The sequence below is a fragment of the Anas platyrhynchos genome, chromosome 3 (assembly GCF_047663525.1).
Source record: "Anas platyrhynchos isolate ZD024472 breed Pekin duck chromosome 3, IASCAAS_PekinDuck_T2T, whole genome shotgun sequence".
Lineage (NCBI taxonomy): Eukaryota > Metazoa > Chordata > Aves > Anseriformes > Anatidae > Anas > Anas platyrhynchos.
The window spans coordinates 63,642,096-63,664,246 of record NC_092589.1 but is presented as its reverse complement, the minus strand read 5'-3'; the positions used below and the strand labels follow the sequence as shown (position 1 = coordinate 63,664,246).

Sequence of the window (22,151 nt, the reverse complement as noted above, 5' to 3'; positions counted from 1 at the left end):
GCCAAAGTCATAAGGGCTAACAATATATATAATTAAAAAATAATTCAATATTAACTTTCCTTTGCCAGAATAACGCCTTACTCTTCTTCTTTAGGATAAGGGAGAATGGTGGCCTAAGTTCCCTTGCAATATTATATGTAGCTGAGACTGTGTTCTGTGTTTCAGAAACTTTGCGTACTGCTGTCTTGAAGACTGGAGCATCTCCAGATACCTGGAGAAAATTATGTTTCAAGCACCCCATTGGTGGCCCAGTTTTATCCTACTACCCTTGAACTTTTGAAAAGCAAGATATTTGTTAAGCTATACATAGAGATATATCCTACGAGTGATTGAAGAACAGTTGCAGAATAACCACAAATGGGATATGCTACCTCTACACATTTGATCCACTGGACAGTTCTGGAAAGGGACAAATAGTGTGTTAGGGCAAAGCAAAAGTTGGAGCTGAAATCAATGTTTAAGTTGAGAGAAGACTTAAAAACCCTAATTTATTTTTTTAATAACCTCGTGATCAAGACTTTTGAGCTCTTGAGTTGAGTTGCCTCTAAAACTTAGTCATGTATAAATCAAATACTTCTATTATGCATGAGTAACAAGATTAATTTTTTAGTCTTTGTAGATACAAGTTATGTTGAACTGAAAGCTGGAGGCATTGAGATTCACGAGGATGTACTGACTGATCTAAAGCCACCTAATTCATTACACAGGTTCATTCATGCTGTGTTTTGTTGAAACAAAACTGACAGTGGAAATCATGAGAGTTCTTTTTGTTGCCTCAAGTAACAGAAACATCAAAGGAACGTTATGGAGTTTTTTTTAACATGTTACATCAACTGGAAGGATTAATTACAGAGAAAAACTCATCTGAATGTAGTGCTCCAAAACTTCATTAATATTATAAATTCTGTTGACTGAAATTGTCATTCAGCACCTGCTTTTCTGGAAACTACTAAAGGGAAAAGCACAAAAAGAAAAAAAAAAAAAAAGCAAATTCCTATGGAGAACTAAATTTTGAGGGTTGTGCTTACTTTTTATTTTAAAACATATTAATGATGTTGGCAAACAGAAGATTTGCTGGAGATGAAGTTGTAGTGTCAGATTTCGTTGTGACGTAAGGCTTGTTTAATAATACATACCTGAAGCTAAATATCAATTTGTTTGTGTTTAGTGTTTCCTTGGAACACCCTCTAACTGCTTAAAAATGCTAAGCCTTAAAACATCCCTGTGAGCACAGGAAGTCAAAAGAAGATCACACGCTTTACCGTGCTGCAGTAGCAGAACTGAGATGGACCATTATATTGCTGAGTTTCACATAACTGCAGTTTATCACAATGGTACGAGTTTGTCACAGCCAGTACTTAAATCCCGTTGGCATTGGCTCCTTAAACTGTTTTCTGCATAGAAGCCTGTATATTTCAGCTTGTACTTCATTTGAAAGGGAAAAAGGATGTCATTGTGATATATGCAGCAATATAAAGGATTAAGAATATAAAACAAATTCCCCACTTCCCTAGTCTTCGTCTTTTTCTTCCCCATGCTTCAGTTCCTGGCTTTTAGTTCTTTTAAGACATCTGGCAGATACTAGTCCTGAAACAGATTTAAAAAAAAATAGAAGGTACAAAAATAAAAGTAAGTAGAAGTATATAAACAAATCTAAAGTGAAATGCTGAATTCTGTTTAAGAGAAATTAGAAATAGAAGTCAAATGCTCTAAGTTATTTTTTTCTTTATATACGCTGCTCAAAGTCTTTAAAACAAATTCATAAACAAAAAATACCCTCTTTCAAGGGGAGTGCTTTAGAGTCCAACCACCCATTTGGCTATAGCTCATTCTGCTCTATAAACTTCTGGTGTGAAAGTTTTCATGCCAAAACACTTCAGTGCCTTTGTCTCATAGGAAGTGCTGGGACTATCAACAAGTTCCTTTGAAGAAGGAACTTGGGTGTGTTTCATTATATCACATAGGGAAGGATGGGTGTCCCTTATAAACACGGTGCAAGCTGTTGTTAGACCACCATCTGCTTAGAATGGCATTACATGGGGATCTGATCTTGATTAGAAAAGCAGAAATCACATTCTGCTGACATGTTTTTCCTCCACAATTCAAGTTCAGAATAGCTATACAAGGATTTTTAAAATGTTGATATTGTCTTGTTCAAGTAAACCGTCTGAAAAGAAAAAAAAATCAGACTTTCTGTTCGACTCTTTTTTTAATAACCCCAGAAAGGACTGACTGACTTAGCTTGTGTAATGTTAAGAATTTTTTTCCTTTTATGCTAGTGCTGAGGGAAATGTAAATTCCCACCAACTTTTTGTTTATGTTGGTAAGACCAAAATTAGATTGCTAATATTGGACCAACCTCATGGTTAGAGTTGATTCATGATCACCATGAATCCAAGGCTTCATGGGTAAAGGAGCAGGAGGATGTACAGCATATTTTGAATAAAAGGCCTTTTGTTTTATGCTGTGCTTTGAAGAATGAACATGATAATTAAAGCTGTTGTTTTTCTGTTTATTTTTTGTAATTTGGAGGTGGCAAGGCATATTGCTGGCAAGATAGACTTGTTTATATCAGTTCTGTTTGGAAATCAGTGAAACAAAACATTGCAGTGGTTTATGGAAAGACAGGTAGTTGTATTCTTGAAAGAAAACAAGTTAAATCCTCAGATTTATTTATTTTTTTAACATTTTAACATTATAGAATTCCTTGTAATAATACAGAGGAGTAGGAAATTTTAGATTATAGTTAGTGTAGTAGCTCATTAACCCCAAATAAAGCATGTTTATCTTAAATAAAGATTTGCAAACTGAGTTGTTGTTCACTGTCATGGCATATATATCTTTCAGAATTTGCTATATTGTCTTTGGAAGAACACCATGCAATGTTCAGCTGGTTACTCAGTAAACATACAAGTATAATATCCCAAATGCATAATATACATTTACATATACTTCAAAAGACAAAATCCGAGTTCAGTCCAGTGTGTTCTGTGTTGCTGTTGTTCCCTTTCCTACACCTTGTGAAAACACGTGTTTTCTGGTGTTAGGAGGTATGACTTTCACACTTGTTAGAGTAATATTTACAAGTCATTATCAAAACACTGAGTCAAATTATGTCACTAACAGGAATGCAGTGAAATGGGGAGCGCTGTATGACAGGAAGGTGTGTGAGAAATATACATCTAGTGGAGTAAAAGTCTCCATTGCAAAGATAGGGCATTTGCTGCAGTGAGGAAGTGTGCCATACCTCATATTGTGCCCTTGCAATGCAGTCTCTTTGTAGACACTGCAAAATAAAAATCTCCTCCTTTGCAGGAAAAATAACCATAGGAATACAATTGTGTTATTAGGAGTGAGATGGAGGTAGTTAAAGGCATCCTGTATATTATATATAAAATACCATTAGAGGAATGAGAGAGCAAACTAAACATTCATCAAACAGTTTGCAAGAATGTACACTGTAATATAAATTTGTGTTACATAACTTGCTGTGGAAATGAAATATGAAAAGCATTCAGGTTGAAGTTTTCAATCAGTGTATTTATTAACATTTTAAAGCCTGACTACTTGTTGCATTTTTTCTAATCTTTTCTATGTGAATTGATTCCATCTACTTCTAGAAAATTGATCTCTGAGGTCATTTCATTTGAACTGAGTGAAGTCTATAAAGTGACTGAAAATAAGGGGATGTTTCTTCTACTTCTAGTGCAGTCAGCTGCCCATACTCTGAGATGAACTTGAACAAAGAAAGCCTCTTACCTGATCGGCTGAGTGGGGAGATGCCTGCAACAAATCCTGTCCCGAGAAACAGAAGAGTGGAAGCAAGAGAAAGATCCCCCTCTCCTGTAATCAAGTAATTATGATCAGAATCATGCCTCTGACTAACTGCAATGCTTTATTTAAATGTTCTGTAGCATATTCTATAGTTGTGCAATGGCTGAATAGTTCCAGGAAGACCTGTCTATTTTTCTGCATTTTCATTTACAGGGAAGGAATGATTTCATCAATGCTTATTGAAAAGGTCACTGAACTGTCAAAGAATTCAGCTGAATATTTTACTGTGTGTGATTTAACAAGAGTTCAGTTTCACATTCAATCTAGCTATGTAGGCTACTAGGTGATTAATTGGAAATAAATGGATTGTTTGCCTGTTGGTTTCACTGAAGAAAATGATTTATTTCAAAGAATCATAGAACCATAAAATGGTTTGGACTAGAAGGGACCCTAAAGACCATCCATTTCCACCCCCCACCAGACCAGGTTGCTCAAAGCCCCATCCAGCCTGGCCTTGAAAACCTCCAGGAATGGGGCATCCACAGCTTCTTATTTGTGTTTCTGTTGTTTGCTGGGGTGGCCTTATGGATATGACTGTAAATTAATGTTGCTCTTTTAATAGCCACTATAAATTCTGTCATTATTGTGGGAGTGGAGAATTGAATTACTGGGAGTGAGTTCTGCAAGAACGATAACTCTGTAGCTGAAGCTTCTTTCGGGAATACTGTGAAAAGACAAATGGATGTGATACCAAGAGCCTCTTCAAATGATGATTTTCCATCAGAAATTGTGGACACTGATTCCTGTGCTTGTTTTGTGTTAGAGAGATATACAGAGAATTTAAGAAGGAAAAGAGAAGCTTTTCATTCCTTTTACAAGGGGCACATTAATGAAAATGTCAATGGGTATAGTGAAGATTTCTTCCAAGTTTTCTCTGTAATTACCTCATATTTTCAATAGATGATGTTTCAAATGAGATTCTCAGAAACAGTTTCAGCTTCATGCTTTAAAAACAAAATACTCATCTGTCACAGAGCACTGTCTTGTTCAATTGTTCTTGAAAGTGTAGGATTGTAGAAATCTGAAGTGACCTAATTGCCCTCTGACAGCTAGCCTAAATAAGGCCTCAGTGAAGCAGTAAAAGTTTCACCAGTGTTCTCTGTGATAGAGACAGTATTAAGTGCTACTTTTTTAACTGTCCCAATTGACAGATTAAATGCATAGCTGTGTATTGTGAGAGCTGGGGTTGCAGAAAAATATATTTGAAAGTTTTTTTGTGTTACAAGAATTTGAAGTGAGTAGTTTATTAACAAAAATAACATTAGGCAAGCTCTGTTCCTGTTGAATTGTCTGTAAGCTTTATCTCTGACTTCATGAGAAAGAGAATATTGTGATTTTTTGAAAGTCCCAGGTATGCAATTTTAATTTTTTATCAACTGAGATATTCGTGTATTTCTTAAAAAACAAAAACAAACCAACTAACAAAACAAAACAAAACAAAAAAAAAAACTTAGATTTCTTCAATGACACTGATTCTTTATCCATAAAGAAAATAAAATGAATAACTCTCTCAGTTTTAAACATTTTGATATTTTGTTCTCAGCAGTGACAGGAAATGTCCCAGCCCTGGTCACATAGGTGCAAAATCTTCAGTTCATAATCGATCGTCTGCAAAAACTGTATCAGAAACAACTAAACAGGAAGATAGAGAAAGTACATCTCCTTGCAAGAAACCGCCCCTGTTATGTGACATGAAAGAAAAGAAGCCACCTAGGTAACTATAAGTTCCTTCCAAAGTGGAGACTTTGTTTGGAGCCTGTCAATTTCAAATGCAAGCTTACAAATACAGTGCAGTGCATTTTACCCATGGAGCTCTTGGAAGGAGCAGGAGGAAGAAGAAAGTTTTTCTTATTAGAAGAAAGTCTTTCTATTAGAAACAGGGAAGAATGGAGTGTCACAATGTATTTAAGAACTAAGTAATGCATATCAGAAAGGATAGGAAAAATACTACAAGACAGAAGAATTACTGGAAGCAATTCTTTAGCTCTCAGGTTTCAGAATGTGTTTTTGACAAAGAATAACATGGGATAGTACATTAGGAAATAATATTTACGGTATATGAAGGCTATCTTTGAAACTAAAGAGATCATGCACTTCTGTGTTTTCATGGAGATGTGTAGGATTCCCTACATTTTTCATTAGTAACAGTATTGGTGCATTATTTATTGGCTATTTTCTTAAAGAAATAGAAGTAAGACACCCTGGTACAAAATTGTCATTTGTTATATATTTACATTAACAACACTATCTTGTGTTCATCATATATGAACTGTAAATGTTTATAATAATAGTGTCTTCAGAGACTTTGGAGAGGTAGATTTATATGGTGAATACCTCATGGTAAAACTGGTGATGGAAACTTCACTGTCTTGTTAAGACACAATTAAATGACCTGAAACTCTGGTATGAGCTTTTTTTATTTTTTTTTTCTTTCTTGAACTACTATGCACTCACCTTTATGCCAAAAAGTCCTGTAGTAAGTTTTTTTTTGTTTTTTTTTTTTTAATGTGTGGCTTTTTATATGTTTTAAATTCTGTCAACTTTTCTTTAGAACGTTCTGTCACATTATTTCAACCATGACACTATTATTATTAAAGCTATATTGAAAAATACCTATTAGGATCAACAAGCAGTTTTGATATATCCATATCACAAATAAATATAATTCATTAGTCATACTCCAGTGAATCCAGCAAAAAAGACAGAATGACATTCCCATATGTAGTTCTGAAATGACCTGTGTTAAATAACAGTTCTTGTTCATCAATTCAATTATATTTGTAGTAAATTCATTTTTTTTTCTGTAAATAAACATTGGCTTCACAGAATATCTCTTAAAATTAATTGAAGAGCACTTTATTTAGTCATTCATTTTTTTAGAGGGTGTTATTTTTATGAAGCCCTAAAATAGCAGATATGTGTGCTATCTGTTCACTGCATTGAGTCATTTTCATTCAGAAAATAACAGCCTTCTGTGAACTTTGAACTGCCCAGAGGCTCTGCAAGTTGTTTAACTGTTTGAATACACTGATGACTATCTTCATTTTATCATCTACCTTTCCACATTCCTTATGTAGTCAGCATAGTCAGAGCAGACTTTCAATTGAATAAACTTCCTTTTAAAAAGGTATGAAAAATGATCTTCAGAAAGTTAGGTATGTATGAACTACTAGAGTTATTGAGTATCTGGTTATTGCAAGGCCCAGTGGATCTTTTTAGATGTGTATTCAAAGTACACATGTATAATTGAAGACAGCTATACTTTTGTGCTCCTCAGCTGCTGAGCTTTTTGTGTTGATTTAATTTTGCTTGACTTCAGTACAGTTGTGTTTGTCTTCATGTTTTAGGCAATATTTTGTTTCGTAGAAGTACTTGGTTGAGAAACCAACCACATATGCAACCAACCATGAGATTTATTTTGTGGTAAACCTAAGTGGTACTCAGCTAATTTCCTGTTCTACCTCCTCCTTTGCTTTCCTTTTTTTTTTTCTTTGCATTTTTTTTCCCACTAATAAGAGGTATTTATGTGTGCAGATGATTATTTATACCAGAAAAATTTTGTTTTCAAAATTAAGTGTGTAAAAACCAGAGTATGTCCTCTGGAATGTTCCTGAAAATTCAAGATAGAAATGGTATGCCTACAGCATATTCAATTTTAAGTTGAAATTGAATTTCATTGTAATAGAAATTCTACTCTGGAAGTATTTATAGTTAAGGAAGATGAGCACTAAGGCTAGGGAATCAAATGCTACTACCTCATAAAAATATTTAATTTATCTTCCAACCCCTTCCTCAACACCTTCAATTAATTATATTAACTTGTATTTAGCTAATGTGATAAAATATCTGGATGTATGTCTCCATGAAAATTGTCCTCGAGAAAATAGGAAGATAGGTATTTCCTCACAGGTTTTGGAGATCTCTGTTCCTTATGCTGAGTTACACTACTCATTTACTTTGGTTTCTGAATTAATTGTGCTACTTTGTAGCATCATTCTTTAGAAGTTTTCTATGTTTATGAAAGTTAGGGGGGAAAAAATCAGTAAATAAGTAGTTACAAAGGCTAGATTTTCTGATCTGTTGTGTTAATTTTGCACCATTTGTAGTTTGTTAAATACATTTCTTTCTATATCAGTGAACTTGCAGGTCCTACCTGATTTATTCCCAAAAGCTTACTTGCATTAAGTAGGTATAAATGTAGGCAATGGAATTAAACAGGTCTGTTTTTTCAATGGGATTGTATTTTGAAGTTAGCTAATTAGCTAAATTAGCTTCCTAGGGTAAAAAGGCTCTGCAGGAGGATCTGGATAGGCTGGACCAAAGGGCTGAGGTCAACTCTATGAAGTTCAACATGGCCAAGTGCCAGATCCTGCACCTGGGGCGTTATAACCCCAAGCAGAGCTACAGGCTGGGACATGAGTGGTTGGAAAGCTGCCTGGCAGAGAAGGACCTGGGTGTATTGGTTGATACTCGGCTGAATATGAGCCAGCAGTGTGCTCAGGTGGCCAAGAAGGCCAACAGCATCGTGGCTTGTATAAGAAGCAGTATGGCCAGCAGGTCTAGGGAAGTGATTGTCCCCCTGTACTTGGCTCTGTTGAGGCCGCACCTTGAGTACTGTGTTCAGTTTTGGGCTCCTCATTACAAGAAGGACATCGAGGTGGTCAAGCGAGTCCAGAGGAGGACAACGAAGCTGGTGAGGGGTCTGGAGAACAAGTCTTACGAGGAGCGGCTGAGGGAGCTGGGCTTGTTCAGCCTGGAGAAAAGAAGGCTCAGGGGCGACCTTATCACACTCTACAGGTGCCTTAAAAGAGGCTGTAGTGAGGTGGGGGTTGGTCTGTTCTCCCATGTGCCTAATGACAAGATGAGGGGGAACAGGCTAAAGTTGTGCCAGGGGTGTTTTAGGTTGGATATTTGGAAGAACTTCTTTACTGAGAGGCTTGTGAGGCATTGGAATGGGCTGCCCAGGGAAGTAGTGGAGTCACCATCCCTGCAGGTCTTTAAGATGTTCAGATGTTGAACTTAGTGATATGGTTTAGTGGAGGACTTGTTAGTGTTAAGTCAGAGGTTGGACTCGATGATCTTGAGGTCTCTTCCAACCTAGACGATTCTGTGATTCTATGATTCTGTAATCTTGATGCCTAACAGGCTCTTAGCTCCAGTTGTGTGTTGTTTTGTTGTTGTTTTTAATCTGTGGAATGTTGGTAAAGTTGTTCTTGTTTTATTGTTGATTACTTCTCTTGTACTCAGTAAAACCTGAGTTCAAGTAATGGGCTTTCTTACAGTCTTGACTTTAAGGTCCTTCTGTCTGTCAGCTATTTTAACAAAATATTCATTATGTACTTAGTATCTCCGAGAGCACTATTTCTGTGATGATTTAGAAAGAATTGGCTAGTGTTCTCATGTTACTGAAAAAGGAAGGAAACAAATACACACATAATGTCAGCAAGCTCATCTAAACTTCATTTCTGTAAGAAATAACAGAAGGGTAAAAATATTTCCAGTGGGATCATTAACACCTGCACAACAGTGTGTCAATACAGTACAGGTGTTGGAGATGAAAGTTGGGTAGAGAAAAAGAAGTAGATGTTTAAGACAGCTCCTGAGAATAGCCTGGATAACCAGTAAGGCTTTGTGGGATATGCAGCTGTATATATGTCTTTTTTACTCTTCTCATCTTCTGCCATGAACACGTCCACTGCCTTCATTTGTGTATTTTCTAGTTTCAGTTATGAAGTCAAGTAAGTTTATCTGATTTATAGAATTTTAGTTTACACTACTCTTAAGCCTTAATTGCAAAACTCATGTCAGTAGGCATTAGTATCGCCATCTGTGTAAGTCAGAAATTTGATCCTCCTCTTTTATATTTTATGATGATACAATGTCCCTTGTGTGGGTATCCTGGTGTGTTAATGATCTAGCATTGTTAGCAAGCAATTTCATCATGCTTAGTGATTTTTATTATGTATTAATAAAAACAAATGTCTATTTTCCTCAGTGGGGTACTACAGACAAAGGACTCCATAAAGAACAAAGAGTGTGAGGAAGAGGAGATAGAAAATAAGCTGCTCATTTCAAATGAAATTAAAGGTAACCTGGCAGTATTTTTGATATTTACACTCAATATTAAAATCTGAAGAACTAAAGTGTGGCACTCCTTGTAAGTCTTCGTGAAACTGCATTACAACTTACTTTACATATTTGCTATTTGTGTCCAAAAGTTTTTTTGACAGCAACACTTTCAATGGTGTGTTTATCTTGTAATCAACAGAGGATTTGCTGAGAACATTACTGAAGTTGTAAAGTTGAGTACAAACAGAATGTTGGTATAAAATGTTTCCTTTCACTGACTTTTACAAATAGATAATTAAACCAGTCTGAATTTTAAAGTTATTATGTTCATTTATTGCTTCAAAAATGTATTGGAAGGAAGTTGAAGATGCAAAGTTCTGCATTTACATGTTAGCTCCAATGCAATGTTAAAGTGACTGATTCAGCTCTAGCTCAGTCTTTTGTGCAGTCTGATTGCTTTGAGCCCCCCATATGCAGAATGGGCATTATTCGTATGAATTAGAGAGGGAAGACTAAGATTTTTACTTCATTGAAAAACTGGAAATAACCCAGTGGAGGGCCACCAAGATGATTAGGTGGTTGAAGGACTTGACATATAAAGAATTGTTGAAGAAATTGGCTTGTTCAGAGTCTTCCAGTAACTAAAAGGTAATTACAAGGAAGATAAATGTACCCTCTGCTTCAGGATACACTAGTGTATCCTGATAGTGTATCCTGTGAGCAGATGAGCTCACATGATGAGGTGAGGCAATGGGCATGAGTTGCTTCAGGGGAAATTCTGTCTGGATATAAGGAAGAAACTTTCCACCATGAGAACAACTGGAATAGGATGCCCAGAAAAGAGGTGGAATCTCTTTTGCTGGAAATATTTAGGACTTGGCTTGACAAGACCCTGGATAACCTAGTCTAATGCTTTGTTAGCAACAGAACGTTCCATCATAGGGTCTCCAGAGGACCCAATGATGGAATGTGGAAATGTCCACAGACCGGACATATTTTTTGATTCTGTAAGGTTTCGTTTACCACTGTGTCAAAACTCTTGTCTGTACAGATCCAGCTGGACAGATTGAGGTGGCTGTACATTATTCATTTTTATCCTCATCAGAAAGAACAGAGTACAAAACCAGAACATTACAGTCTTACCCCTGAAAATTATTTGCTGTGAGTGAGACTTAGTATGTCAGGCTATTTAGTTCCTGAACTGAAATGGCATATTGTTTCAGAGCAGCTTTTGCTGCGATAATATGTCACCTCATACAAGTTCAATGAGAAGCTAGATGCTCTTCATTTGATATTTTAATTCCATAACTTTTTAGATACTTTTTTTCAGCAGTTTGTTGTGCAACACAAAATTTGTAAGGCCTTTGTCCAGAAATCTTAAGTAAGACTTGAGTAACTGTGGTTCTTTAAGAGCTACATTTCTTACCTTTTAAGTGAGCTTATCCTCATGAAAACTGAAAATTCTTCTAGACTAGTTGAACATCACATAAAAATAAAATTTAAGGCAGTGTTTGATTTTTAATTATTAACCTCTGATACATTTCTTTTACCTTAAAGTTTGTTTGTTTGGCAGCACTTTTCAAATGGATCTAAGAGACACTCTGAAGAGTGTGTGAAATATGAAATATTTTGTCTATTACAAGAGGTGTAAAAATCCAAGTTGTTACAGTGTTTTGAAACATGATGTAGTGCAGAATTCTGGAGAAAATGAAGAATTAAAAGAAGACTCTTTCTAAAGAGATGATAAAGATTTTGGTCATTTGAAGTACTTTGCTTCAACAGAATAGAAACATACTATTCTGATGTTGCATTATATAATGCAGTACACAAAAAAAAAACAGTGAATGTTTTAAATTGTATGCAATTCTTTGTGTATTCTAAGAAAAATGGTCCAATTTTATGAAGCATTTTGATTTTGGCAGAATTGACTATTTGAGCAATTTCACTCTGCTTACTACTTAGTATGCATTTCTGTATATGGTCCTACATGACTAGATTCGTAAAACTAGAAAACTTTCTTGTATTATTGTTTAACAAAGTGATTCTTTACTTCTTTTCTGTACACATAATTTTGTGGCATTATTGGTGTAAATGTGCTGTAATACCTAATCTTTAGATTCTTTAGAAGAAATAGATCAGTGAGCTCTTGCTATTGTAGTCACAAAAAGCTCAAGCTAAAGGGACTTCGACAATACAGATGTTTGTTAACTGTAACTACTGGCATCTGAGCTAGTTGCCATAATTTTTCTACATGTCACTTACATTAGTATTCTTCAGCCTATTTTTGCCATCTTCACTTGACCAGATCTCTACTAATACTTTATAAAATGTGTACTGTTTTTTGTTTGTTTGTTGTTGTTTTTTTTTTTTTTTGAGAAGGATTATTTAGAGCTAAAGAGCACCACTGAAATCATGGCCCCTTTATACTAACTTGTATTTATGGATACAAATCATGTGTTTAAAACATTTATGTAGACTTGGAGCTAGAATATTCATGAACAGTGTTAGGGGTCTCTCAGAAATGCAAAAAAAGCATTTGCCACTTGGCTTCTTGGAAATTTTAGGTTATTTAATTGAAAGGGATCAAACTAAGAAGATAAAGATGAAGTAAGGAAGACATTTCAGAGAGAAGGGTAACAAGGCCCTCTTAAGCATGGAGAAGGCAGAGACAGGTAGATTGATGCTGAAGCAGAATGTCATCACAGAAGAGCAGTGGTCAGGATTAAAAGGGTTTCTAATATCTTTCCGGCAATCAGATTTTATTTCTTCACTTATCTGGTGCAAGGAATCCTCTGCATCTGTGGTGAAACTGGTTAACACATGGTGCTTTTCAGGGTCCTGTTCTAAATGTCCAAAGTGGGACTTCACACCAGGACTTTATTTCGAGTACATCATGTGTTTTATCTGGCCCATGAACACGATTTTCCTCTTCCTGGAAAGCAGGGCTTGCAGAACAAGGAAGACCAGAGCATGAAGTGGGTAGAACTTTTAGATGAAGAAACTCAGAAGTCTGGTATTATACACGTGGATTGTAGCCAAAATACTGTCCTCTGCGCCATCTTGTATAAGAAGTTACCCCAACTAACTAAGCCTCAACTTTTTTTTTTTTTTTTTTTTTTTTTTTTTTTTTTTTTTTTTTGCCAGGGATGTGACTATACACACTGCAGGACTGAAGGACTTTTTTTTTCTTTTTTTTTCCCCTACATCTAGTTGATAGATTGGCACTTTTCATGCTCCTCTTTTGCAGTGCAACTTATGTGTGAGGGAGATAAGACACAGGCTGATAAGCAGAGGCATTTTTGCCCACATCCTGAAAGGCAGTAGGCACTGAATTCTTTTTCTTGTCATTAACTAGAGATCTTGAATGAGTAAACCTTGTACTCCATCAATTCCATTATGCAGTGTCACATTAGTGAACTTATTTTCTGCTAATGTCATTCGTAAATCGTTGAACTGTTTGCTGTAGTTTCTAAAAAAAAAATAAAATGAAAGGAAAGAAAACAAACAAAACCAAAACCAAACAACAACAATATGGGACAGATGTCCAGCATAGAATTTTCATCTGGAATTATTAGGAATTATTATTATGCTGCTGTAAACAACAGAAAATAAGGTACATATGGGATAGATAGGTACCTTTAACTGACATTACTGTTACTCACTACATCTGAATCTATATGCTCTTATATATGCTTAAATACATGCACTTTAATTGGAATATTCTTGGCACAGTATTGTTATCTGTTATTTGTTTTACCACAGCAATGCATTACGTGCTTTGCAAATGGAAAAAAAATCCTAACATAATTTTATTCTCAACTCTTAAGATATTTTTTAGAAAGAAAAAAAAAATGAGCTAGGGATAGGGAACTGATTCGAGGAGCAATGAGAAATATATTGTTCGGTAAAACAAGCTTCACATTCAATAGGTTTGCTGTCTTGCAAGACTATTTTTTTGTCACTGAGATTTTTAGAAACAAGCTCTAAGGAAAATTTAAAGAACAATAGTGATGTGTAGATAGACATTTAAGGATATCACTTCCATGAGTAAGTATATGATAGAAAAAAAATGAAGACTGAAAAAATATAATGAGTAGACTGACAATGCTGACTAAATACTTTAAAAGTAAACTTTGGAATAATGGATATAGGATATAAAGTGAGGGTAGATCTTGAAAGTAACCAGAATTAAGTTGGAGGAGCAGAAGAACACAAAAGAAACGGAGTTCAGAGTTGCTGGGTTTGATAAGAACACAGAGAGTTTTGGAGAGACTGCTGGAAGAGACTGGGAAGAGCTTGGAAATCACCTTCAGTAAGGTCTGAATTGAGATGACGCTGAGGTTTCAGGTTGGGGTAGCCAACATGATAGTGGTGGGAAATATTGGAGGGAAGGAGGAAGAGGGAGTGAGAATTAAAAGCAGTTATGAAGAGTTTGGTGGAATGGGATCATTGAAGCAAGGTTAGGGGAAAAGGTAAGCACAAAAATTGCATGCATCAGGGAGAGCAGAGGAGAAAGATTAGGTTAATGTAGTGATAGGAAAGGGCAGGTCCAGCTGAGGGAGAATTGCTTCTCTCTCTCTTCCCCCTCCCCCCCCCCCCCCTTTTTTTTTTTCTCTAGGGAGAATCTGCAAGATTGTCTAGAGAGAAGAGGAGTTTTAAGAAGTGAAAAAAAATATGCTGCAGTCTGCTGATGTGAGTTTAAAACATAGATTAGTTAAGATAAGAAGATGACAACTGATGTGGAAGAGACCAAATTCATAGTGAAAAAAGTTGGATTTGTTGCAGCATTTCTGCAGACACATTTCTTATCTTTACAAGTAGTAGCAATGGCAGCAGGTGTGCAGATGCTGGAATTAGAAGGTTGGAGCTAGTTTCAATTTGTTTTTCCAGCAAATAATACCCTCCATAGTGTAGTAGCAGGGTACTTTCCAAGTTAGTACCTGCAATGTCTGCAGAGCTGATGTCTTTACTAATATAGCACCTCTTTCTCTTCCTCTGCCCTCTCCCAACCCAAAAGAAACTGTTCTCAAAGCAGTTTTACTGCTGTACCTGAGTCTACTGTAACAGTTTGTTAGGTCAGTACAGCTATTGCTGCTTCTACATTAATTAGCAAGTAATATGACCCAGTAGAAGCAGATTTGTAAAGTGAATCATGTGGTAGTGAAGATACAGTATGTACTGTAGCCCCATTTCAGGTGGATTATTGCTTGGGCTTTACTCCCCTCATGCACTGCCTGCCCATTAGTGACTAGCACGCTAGGTGTGCTCCTAGAACTTAAACTTCTAGTTCAGTTTCATCCAAAATAAATCAAGTCTGCTCCATGCTGTGAAACAAGGTGAGGTAAGTAGAGAAGATGAGTTTCATGTCAAATACATGCTCCTAACCTGAACTAAAACAGTAACGTAAACACTTCCTATGTTGGCCACATTATATATTTCAAACTGGTCCCATTGTGATGGCAGAAATCTGTAATAGGAATTTGTGCCCCAGTTGTTGGGAACAAATGTATGAAAACTAGATATGAAAACTAGAACGGTAAAAATAGAGAGATCTATGAATAATAGCAACTTCCCAAAAATTGAAATAGAATGGAGCTGTAATAGAAGTGAACAATCCAAACAAGAATAGCATAGAGATTTGTGAGTGACTGTATGAAGTAATGATAGTATGGATATTAGATATAGATTCTTTGACTATTTCATTCAGAAATGCAATCCAGAGGTTTTACACAGTTTTTCTCTGCAGCTGGGAGGCATTCAGGCCTCAGTTCATAGCAGGCTTGTTGCTTTTGGATTTGCAATGGGTCTAAATGAATGTAGATGTCATATGCGGTTTGACATCATTCAAGGCATGACTCTTCACTCTCCTCCTACACACATTTGCAACTGCTGCTGCTCTCCAAACACCAGCAGCAACAGCAGCATGTGGCTGAAGCCACCCTCCCACCTGTACATGAGCTCTGAGGCAGGTGGAGTGGGAGCCTCCTTCCTTCCATAGTGGATAAGTGAGATAAAAATGGGAAATGACCTTGCAAAAAATAAAAAGGAAAAAAAAAAAGGCATCATGGAGGAGTTAAATGTTATTTTCCAAATAAAACATTCAGTTAAAGTGGGAGCAGAGAATTTGCAGACATTTATGTTTTTTTCTCAGAAGAACAGAAAAACATTTTGTTGTGGATGAGGCATAAACGTTGTGTGGGCTGGAACCGTTCAACTGATTCACTTGGAATTTTATAGCAGTGCAGTGCTGGTTTTGATGAAATTTTACAGCTCAACCCTGGCATTAAGCTAGTTCTTGTCATACGGTGTAACTGTTAAAAGTGGGTGTTAATTATTGTATCAAAATACTTAAAATTATGTGACCTATGGTGTGATATGCCAACAGTTGTGTTAGCATAGCATTGTGTTATGTTAAAGGAGCTTTTTTCCCTGTAAGAGTAGTTACATTTGTACAGAGCCAATATAATCACAGTCATACTAGTGGAAGAATACTCATCGTACTCCTGTAATTCTGGTGTAAGCAAAATTGTACACCTTTTGTAGGGAGGCCCACGTATATTAATAGAAATGAATGTGATTTACTGTGACTGATCTCATCACCAACTGAGAGATTTAATGATTATTTATTACTTTCTGTTGAAGATACTGAAGAACCCAATACCCAGAGGCTTCTTTCTCAACCAGTTGTTGTGTCTTCAAAACTGCAAATCCCTGGCCTACCCTTGCGCTGGGAACAGCACAGCAAGCTCCTTCCAAGTGTAGCTGGGATCCCAGCCAGTAAAGTTTCTAAGTGGAGTACAGATGAGGTAGGTTTTCCTTGTATCTTTTGTCTCACTGCCAACACCCTCGACTTCTTGGTTTATTTAGAGCTATAGATTAACCCCATAAATTACTGATAATGAATTAGTACTCAGAAGATTAGACAGGCAGACCTAATATAACAGGCCCTCAAAGTGCTCATTCAGCTGCCATCAAGCCCTAAAAGCAGTACGTATTCATTCATACATGTATAGATACAGGTATAAGCATAGATACAGATGCACAAATAAATGTATATGTATATAGATTCACTGGGGTTAAAGAGGAAAAGAGCAATACTAAGTGTGTGGCCCAGCATGTGCACAAGGTCCACACTAATGACATCTAGCACCTGCACAAACATTTTGTGGGAACGGTCCAGGGGTCATGGACCAAGAACTATTCCCTATACTTACTTTGGATGTAGCACACTGTTATGGAGGGTGAAACTGTAGTCTGTATACGAATAGTATAGTTATGGTCAAACCATGACATTTAATTTCAAAATCAAACGCCCATTGCTGTTCAGGTGTATATTAATGCTTGGACAGAGAGGATCTAGTCCCTGCTTCACTTTTAGAAGTGCCTATGACTAAGGCACTTTTCTGTGGATGGAACTGTTGGACCTCCTCTAATCAGAAGAAAAAAAGGAAATTTGAGAAAAGATTTGCTAGTCCTTCTGCTGCAAAGAATAAAAGGAGAGGAAGGCAGCACACACTTTTGTTTGCGCAAAGGGATTCACCAAGAGAGGATTCATTATTTTGGATGTGCATATGTAGAGTAACCTGACTGACTGTGAGGGAGTAGCCATTAATCTTGTCCTTACACAGCCAGCTGCATGACTGAGCACTGACAGAATGTGAAGTACCTAATTAGAGGATGCAAAAACAACTAGAAACCTTTGTTTTAATGTATGTCAACCTTTAAGATTACTTTGAGAAGACCCCAGTCTTACTAAATCTGTAATTGTATTCTTTGGTGGCAGGTCTCTGAATTTATACGGAGTTTACCAGGTTGTGAGGAACATGGCAAGGTGTTTAAAGATGAGGTGGGTAAATTTTATTTAAAACAAATCAAAGAGTGCAAAGCTTAATGGAAAAATTAATTTTATTTTGTCACTAAAAACACATGTAAACTATTTGGATGAAGTGTATATTTGAAGTTAGAGGCATGTATGTGGGAGATTAGGTCATTTTGCCGCTCATGGAGTGGGAACTAAAGGGCTTCTTGGCACAGTAGATGTTTATAATCTGTATTGACTCTTGCCTTTCATGTCAGAGGTTTGTTACTTCTATTACTGCTTAGTTCCAAGAAGGTTATTTGATCACAAAGTGCTGGAGTGAATAGTTCAGGTGCTTATCTCAGCCAGACCACCTGAATGAGCAGAGTATAATACTGTAATATCCCAAGTCAGCTATACAGTCCAGTGAAGAATAATTGTGGCACTTCTTAAACTTGAGAACATAAATGCACCTGCTGAGTAAAATGTATACAGATGGCCCTGCTAATCCTCTCCTTTGTCAGAAGTTTTCAGGCTGTAGATTTTACTGTTACAGTTACATAACAAAGGAGTGATGCGTGGCATCTCTAGCCATTTTGCACTTTAGGCATTTTACAGTTGTAGCAGGTATGCAGTCCGAGCTCATCCTCTGTGTCACTTAGGATGTCTCTCCGATTAATTTAAAGATCAATAATAGCTGGCACGCTGCTGATTGAGCCAGCAGATGAGAAGTGCCACAGAAATGGATGAATGCTAAACACTTTCATTCTCAGAGATGTAAGAAAATAAATGCCTTCTTTAAGTTTCAGACACTAAAGATTTGTCTGTGAGTAATGAATTAAATCTTTTCTGGAGCATTCTCTGCCAGTGAGACCAACCAGCATGGACTGGCTGGCAGTTATACTGCATGCACCTACCAGCTCTAGCTCTCACAGAAGGGACTGAACGAAGTTCATTATGGAATACCCTTTCAAGTTTACAGCTGAAGGTCTTTCAGTAGGTGGAAGGTGTTGGTTCAAACTTCTGCTTTGGAAATGAACCCTCATCCTGATTATGTGAAGATGCTGCAAAAAGCTGGTCACCCCCACATCACCACAATTCTGGTTCTGAGCCCACCCAGTTTGGCTCTGTGCACAAAATGAGTCACCAGCAATTGTTGTAACTACATGGTGCTGGTCTCACTGCAGTGTTTCTTAGCTTGCAGTGCTGTGCTTAGGGATATGGTTTAGTGGGGACTGTTAGTGTTAGGTTAGAGGTTGGACTCGATGATCCTGAGGTCTTTTCCAACCTAGAAATTCTGTGATTCTGTGATTCTGTGCTGTATGGTGCGATGTACCTTGCACTCTACCTTAGCAGCATGTGTGACTTGGAAAGCTCATGTTCTGTTTTTTCAGGAAATTAATTACACTAGTCCTATCTCAAATTAGTATCTCAAAGTCTAAGCAGTTCTCCTAATTTAACCACAGCTGGCTTTTAGGTCTAGCTGTCCTGCTTGTGTTACACTGAAAAGTTGCTACAGATACCAAAATGATCCGAAGTTTACAAAAGGAAGTGTTTGCATCAGTGAAGTCCTGGGGAGTGAGGGCCTTGCCTCATGTTCAGATTTAGCACCCCTGGCGACAGAATGATTTGCTTACAGAGAACATTCATTTGTAGTGTATATTAAAATAGCAATACTACTAAACTAGGAGGAAAAAATAAGTGTTGTTTGTACCAGAAGCAGATTTACCTACTCTAGCCCACATTTACATCTGAGAGCAAATTCATTTTAGTACGCTATTGAATGAACAGAGAAGAGCGCCCTGAAGAGGGTTCCAGTTCTTTAGCTGGGAGTAAAATCTAGAAACTTTCCTATGAAGGCTTGCATACAATGAGCAGCTAAGATGGCAAAAACAGTTACTGTGCTACAGTACTGCTGAATTTCACTTCATTTACCTATTTTGCTTTTCAGTAGCTTTTACTTTATACTGTCAGTATGAAAATAAAAACAGGTTGGCTAAAAATTAGCAGCCAGCTATTTTCAAGCAGAAGGAGGGTCATCATCCTGTTCCTTTTGACTAGCTAATCTGTCTAAAAAGTTTATAGCAAAGCTATCCTGAAGTTTGAAAGCATTTGTATTCAGCCATTCCTGTACGATGTCTGGGAATTTTCTTTTCATGTTTTCTGGAACATCTATATTGTAGCCCCGTCAGACCTATTAATAGCTTTTTATGTTTTTCTTTTAAAGCAAATTGATGGAGAAGCATTTCTGCTAATGACCCAATCAGACATTGTCAAAATAATGAGCATTAAACTGGGACCAGCCCTAAAAATCTTTAATTCCATTCTGATGTTCAAAGCTGCAGAGAAAAACTCACACAATGAACTTTGAAGATAATGGAAAATGTGTACAAGCCAGCTTTCTCCACTGGAGCTCATGTTTTATTCAAAGCACAAAAACTCACTAGAATTGTTGAGTAAGGACTCTCAGAAAGGAAGCAAAGTATGTTCAGCACTGGTGGACTATTTATATTCTCCAAGAGCCAGTACACATCTGAATCCTTCTGGGAAGTGCTCAAGCTTTTAAGAAGGTACTGTGTAACAACCGAGTCAGCTAGTCTTATTTACCAAACTAATGGCGCTAATTCTCCATGGGTGGTTAGGATCCCTAACTCTCTCTGGACATCAAGAAAACCTTCATTGATTATTTATGCTGTATTATATAAGGGAACGTTAATATTTTCTAAGAATTCTTGAATTCTACTTCATGTACCCATTTTACTTTTCAGTAGCATTTACTTCATACTATCAAAATAAAAAATGATTAGCCAAAAATTAGGCTACAGGTAGCCAGATTAGACTGTTATGGCTAATATGAATTTGTGCCATAGTTTAAAAATGAAACAATGTTACATATGTGGCACTTTATGCTACAGCATATGACTTTGCAGATTATAAAACTGTCTGTTTGCTTGTAACAAAACAAAACAAACCTTCTTGGGGTTGAAATTCTAATGCTTTTTTGATAACTGAATGTTTTTACTTTTGCACGATTACAAAAATGTTATGTGAGTTTTTCCACCAGCATCTTTAATGTATTTTACCAAAAGATCAATATAGAGAAGGCTGCAACTGAAAAATAAAGTTTGACTTCATAGAAGACTTTCATTTATGCTGCACAATAGAGCCCCAGCCTTTTACCTGGGAGCGTGCTACAGTCCTTCAGCACATGAAGGAAAATAAATGTATTTGAGGTAATGCTATTATCAAAAAAAAAAAAAAAAAAAACATATTTATTCGTGTCTGCACATGCTAGTCTCCAGTATACTTACAACAGTGGAGAAAAACAGTGTGCTAAGCTAGGACTGCTACTCTGGCTTCATATTCAACATAAAATTGTTTTCCAGATGGTGGGAAAATTACTTAACCCACCAATTCCTAGTTCAAAAGTCTGATTTAAAAGTGAGTGAGGCATAGGAAGAAAGCCAAAGCATGGTGGAAAAGGCTACTTAAACACATACGGTGCATAGGCATGAACTAGGTAAAGGGCATGGATTTCAGCAGGTCATTAGCAAGACTGCAGATTCCACTAGCAGGTACTTAAGTGAGGCAACCGTCTTTCTCGGAGGATTATTATAACAATTTGTCAGGGCAAGTTGTTGCACATGGTATATATATGTAAGATGTAAGCCGGATGCACTTTAAATTGAGGAAAGCCCAGCTATTGAGGACTGTATCAGAATTTTGCTTTTGCAAGGAGAGAGAATTGGATCAAGCTTTTGGCAGCCCCCTCCTTAGCGCTGAGGTGGGCAGTTGCTCAGTCTGTAGAGTTATGAACAAACAGTGTTTCTGTTGCACAGAACTTGGAGAATTTTAAATCTTCACACAGATTTTGCTAGGCTGTTTTTTGGCTGAAGTTCCTCAAGATTTCAAGAACTCTTTGTCCCTTCCAGATCACACTTGGGGACTGGTACCTGCCATAATGTGAGGTAAAACAGGGTCAGTATGAAGTAAGTTGCATTGCTCTGTTAATTTCCTTCCATAGCATTGCATAAATAATATTTTTACATTTTGTTCAATATTTGTACAGTCAAATTGCACTCTTATTGTACTACAATAAATAAAACCTGAATTGGAGCTGTCTGTTACATTTGTGTGTGTCCATGATTCTAAGATGAACCCAAGTGTTCCAGAGGGTGGTGTGGAGTGCTTCACTGTATTTCAGTGTGGCCATGAGTTTGAAAGCACAACTTAGTTGCTGCTGTCTGACCTTGCCCCAAACCCAGTCTCACCTGAGATTCATGGACCTGGGTTTTGTCACTGCCAACAGCTGAGGTTGCCTATGCAGAACAGTAAAATGCCAAACTGTTACGTTTTCTTTCCTTCTGTCCTTTCATGTAGTTCATTTCCTTGAACCCTCACCGTCTGTGTTTATCCTTCTCTCATGTGCCAGTTCCGTAACCTTCAGTGA

At 36.9% G+C, this 22,151-nt stretch overlaps 1 protein-coding gene across 12 annotated transcripts in view; it reads left to right on the top strand.

The window, feature by feature from the left end:
- L3MBTL3 (L3MBTL histone methyl-lysine binding protein 3) overlaps window positions 1–21,817 on the top strand; it is an 88,410-nt gene extending 66,593 nt beyond the window's left edge. For 10 of the 12 annotated variants that reach the window (XM_027454535.3, XM_038176754.2, XM_038176751.2 and 7 more), the window contains 6 exons: window positions 3,707–3,853; window positions 5,378–5,548; window positions 9,830–9,921; window positions 16,546–16,709; window positions 17,687–17,749; window positions 19,929–21,817. In XM_027454535.3, the coding sequence (XP_027310336.1) occupies window positions 3,707–3,853; window positions 5,378–5,548; window positions 9,830–9,921; window positions 16,546–16,709; window positions 17,687–17,749; window positions 19,929–20,072 (781 nt within the window). In that variant the 3' untranslated portion in view covers window positions 20,073–21,817. The remainder of the gene's footprint in view (window positions 1–3,706; window positions 3,854–5,377; window positions 5,549–9,829; window positions 9,922–16,545; window positions 16,710–17,686; window positions 17,750–19,928) is intronic. The other 2 variants (XM_038176748.2, XM_072036016.1) reach the window with 2 other exon arrangements.
- The last annotated feature ends 334 nt before the right edge of the window (window positions 21,818–22,151 follow it).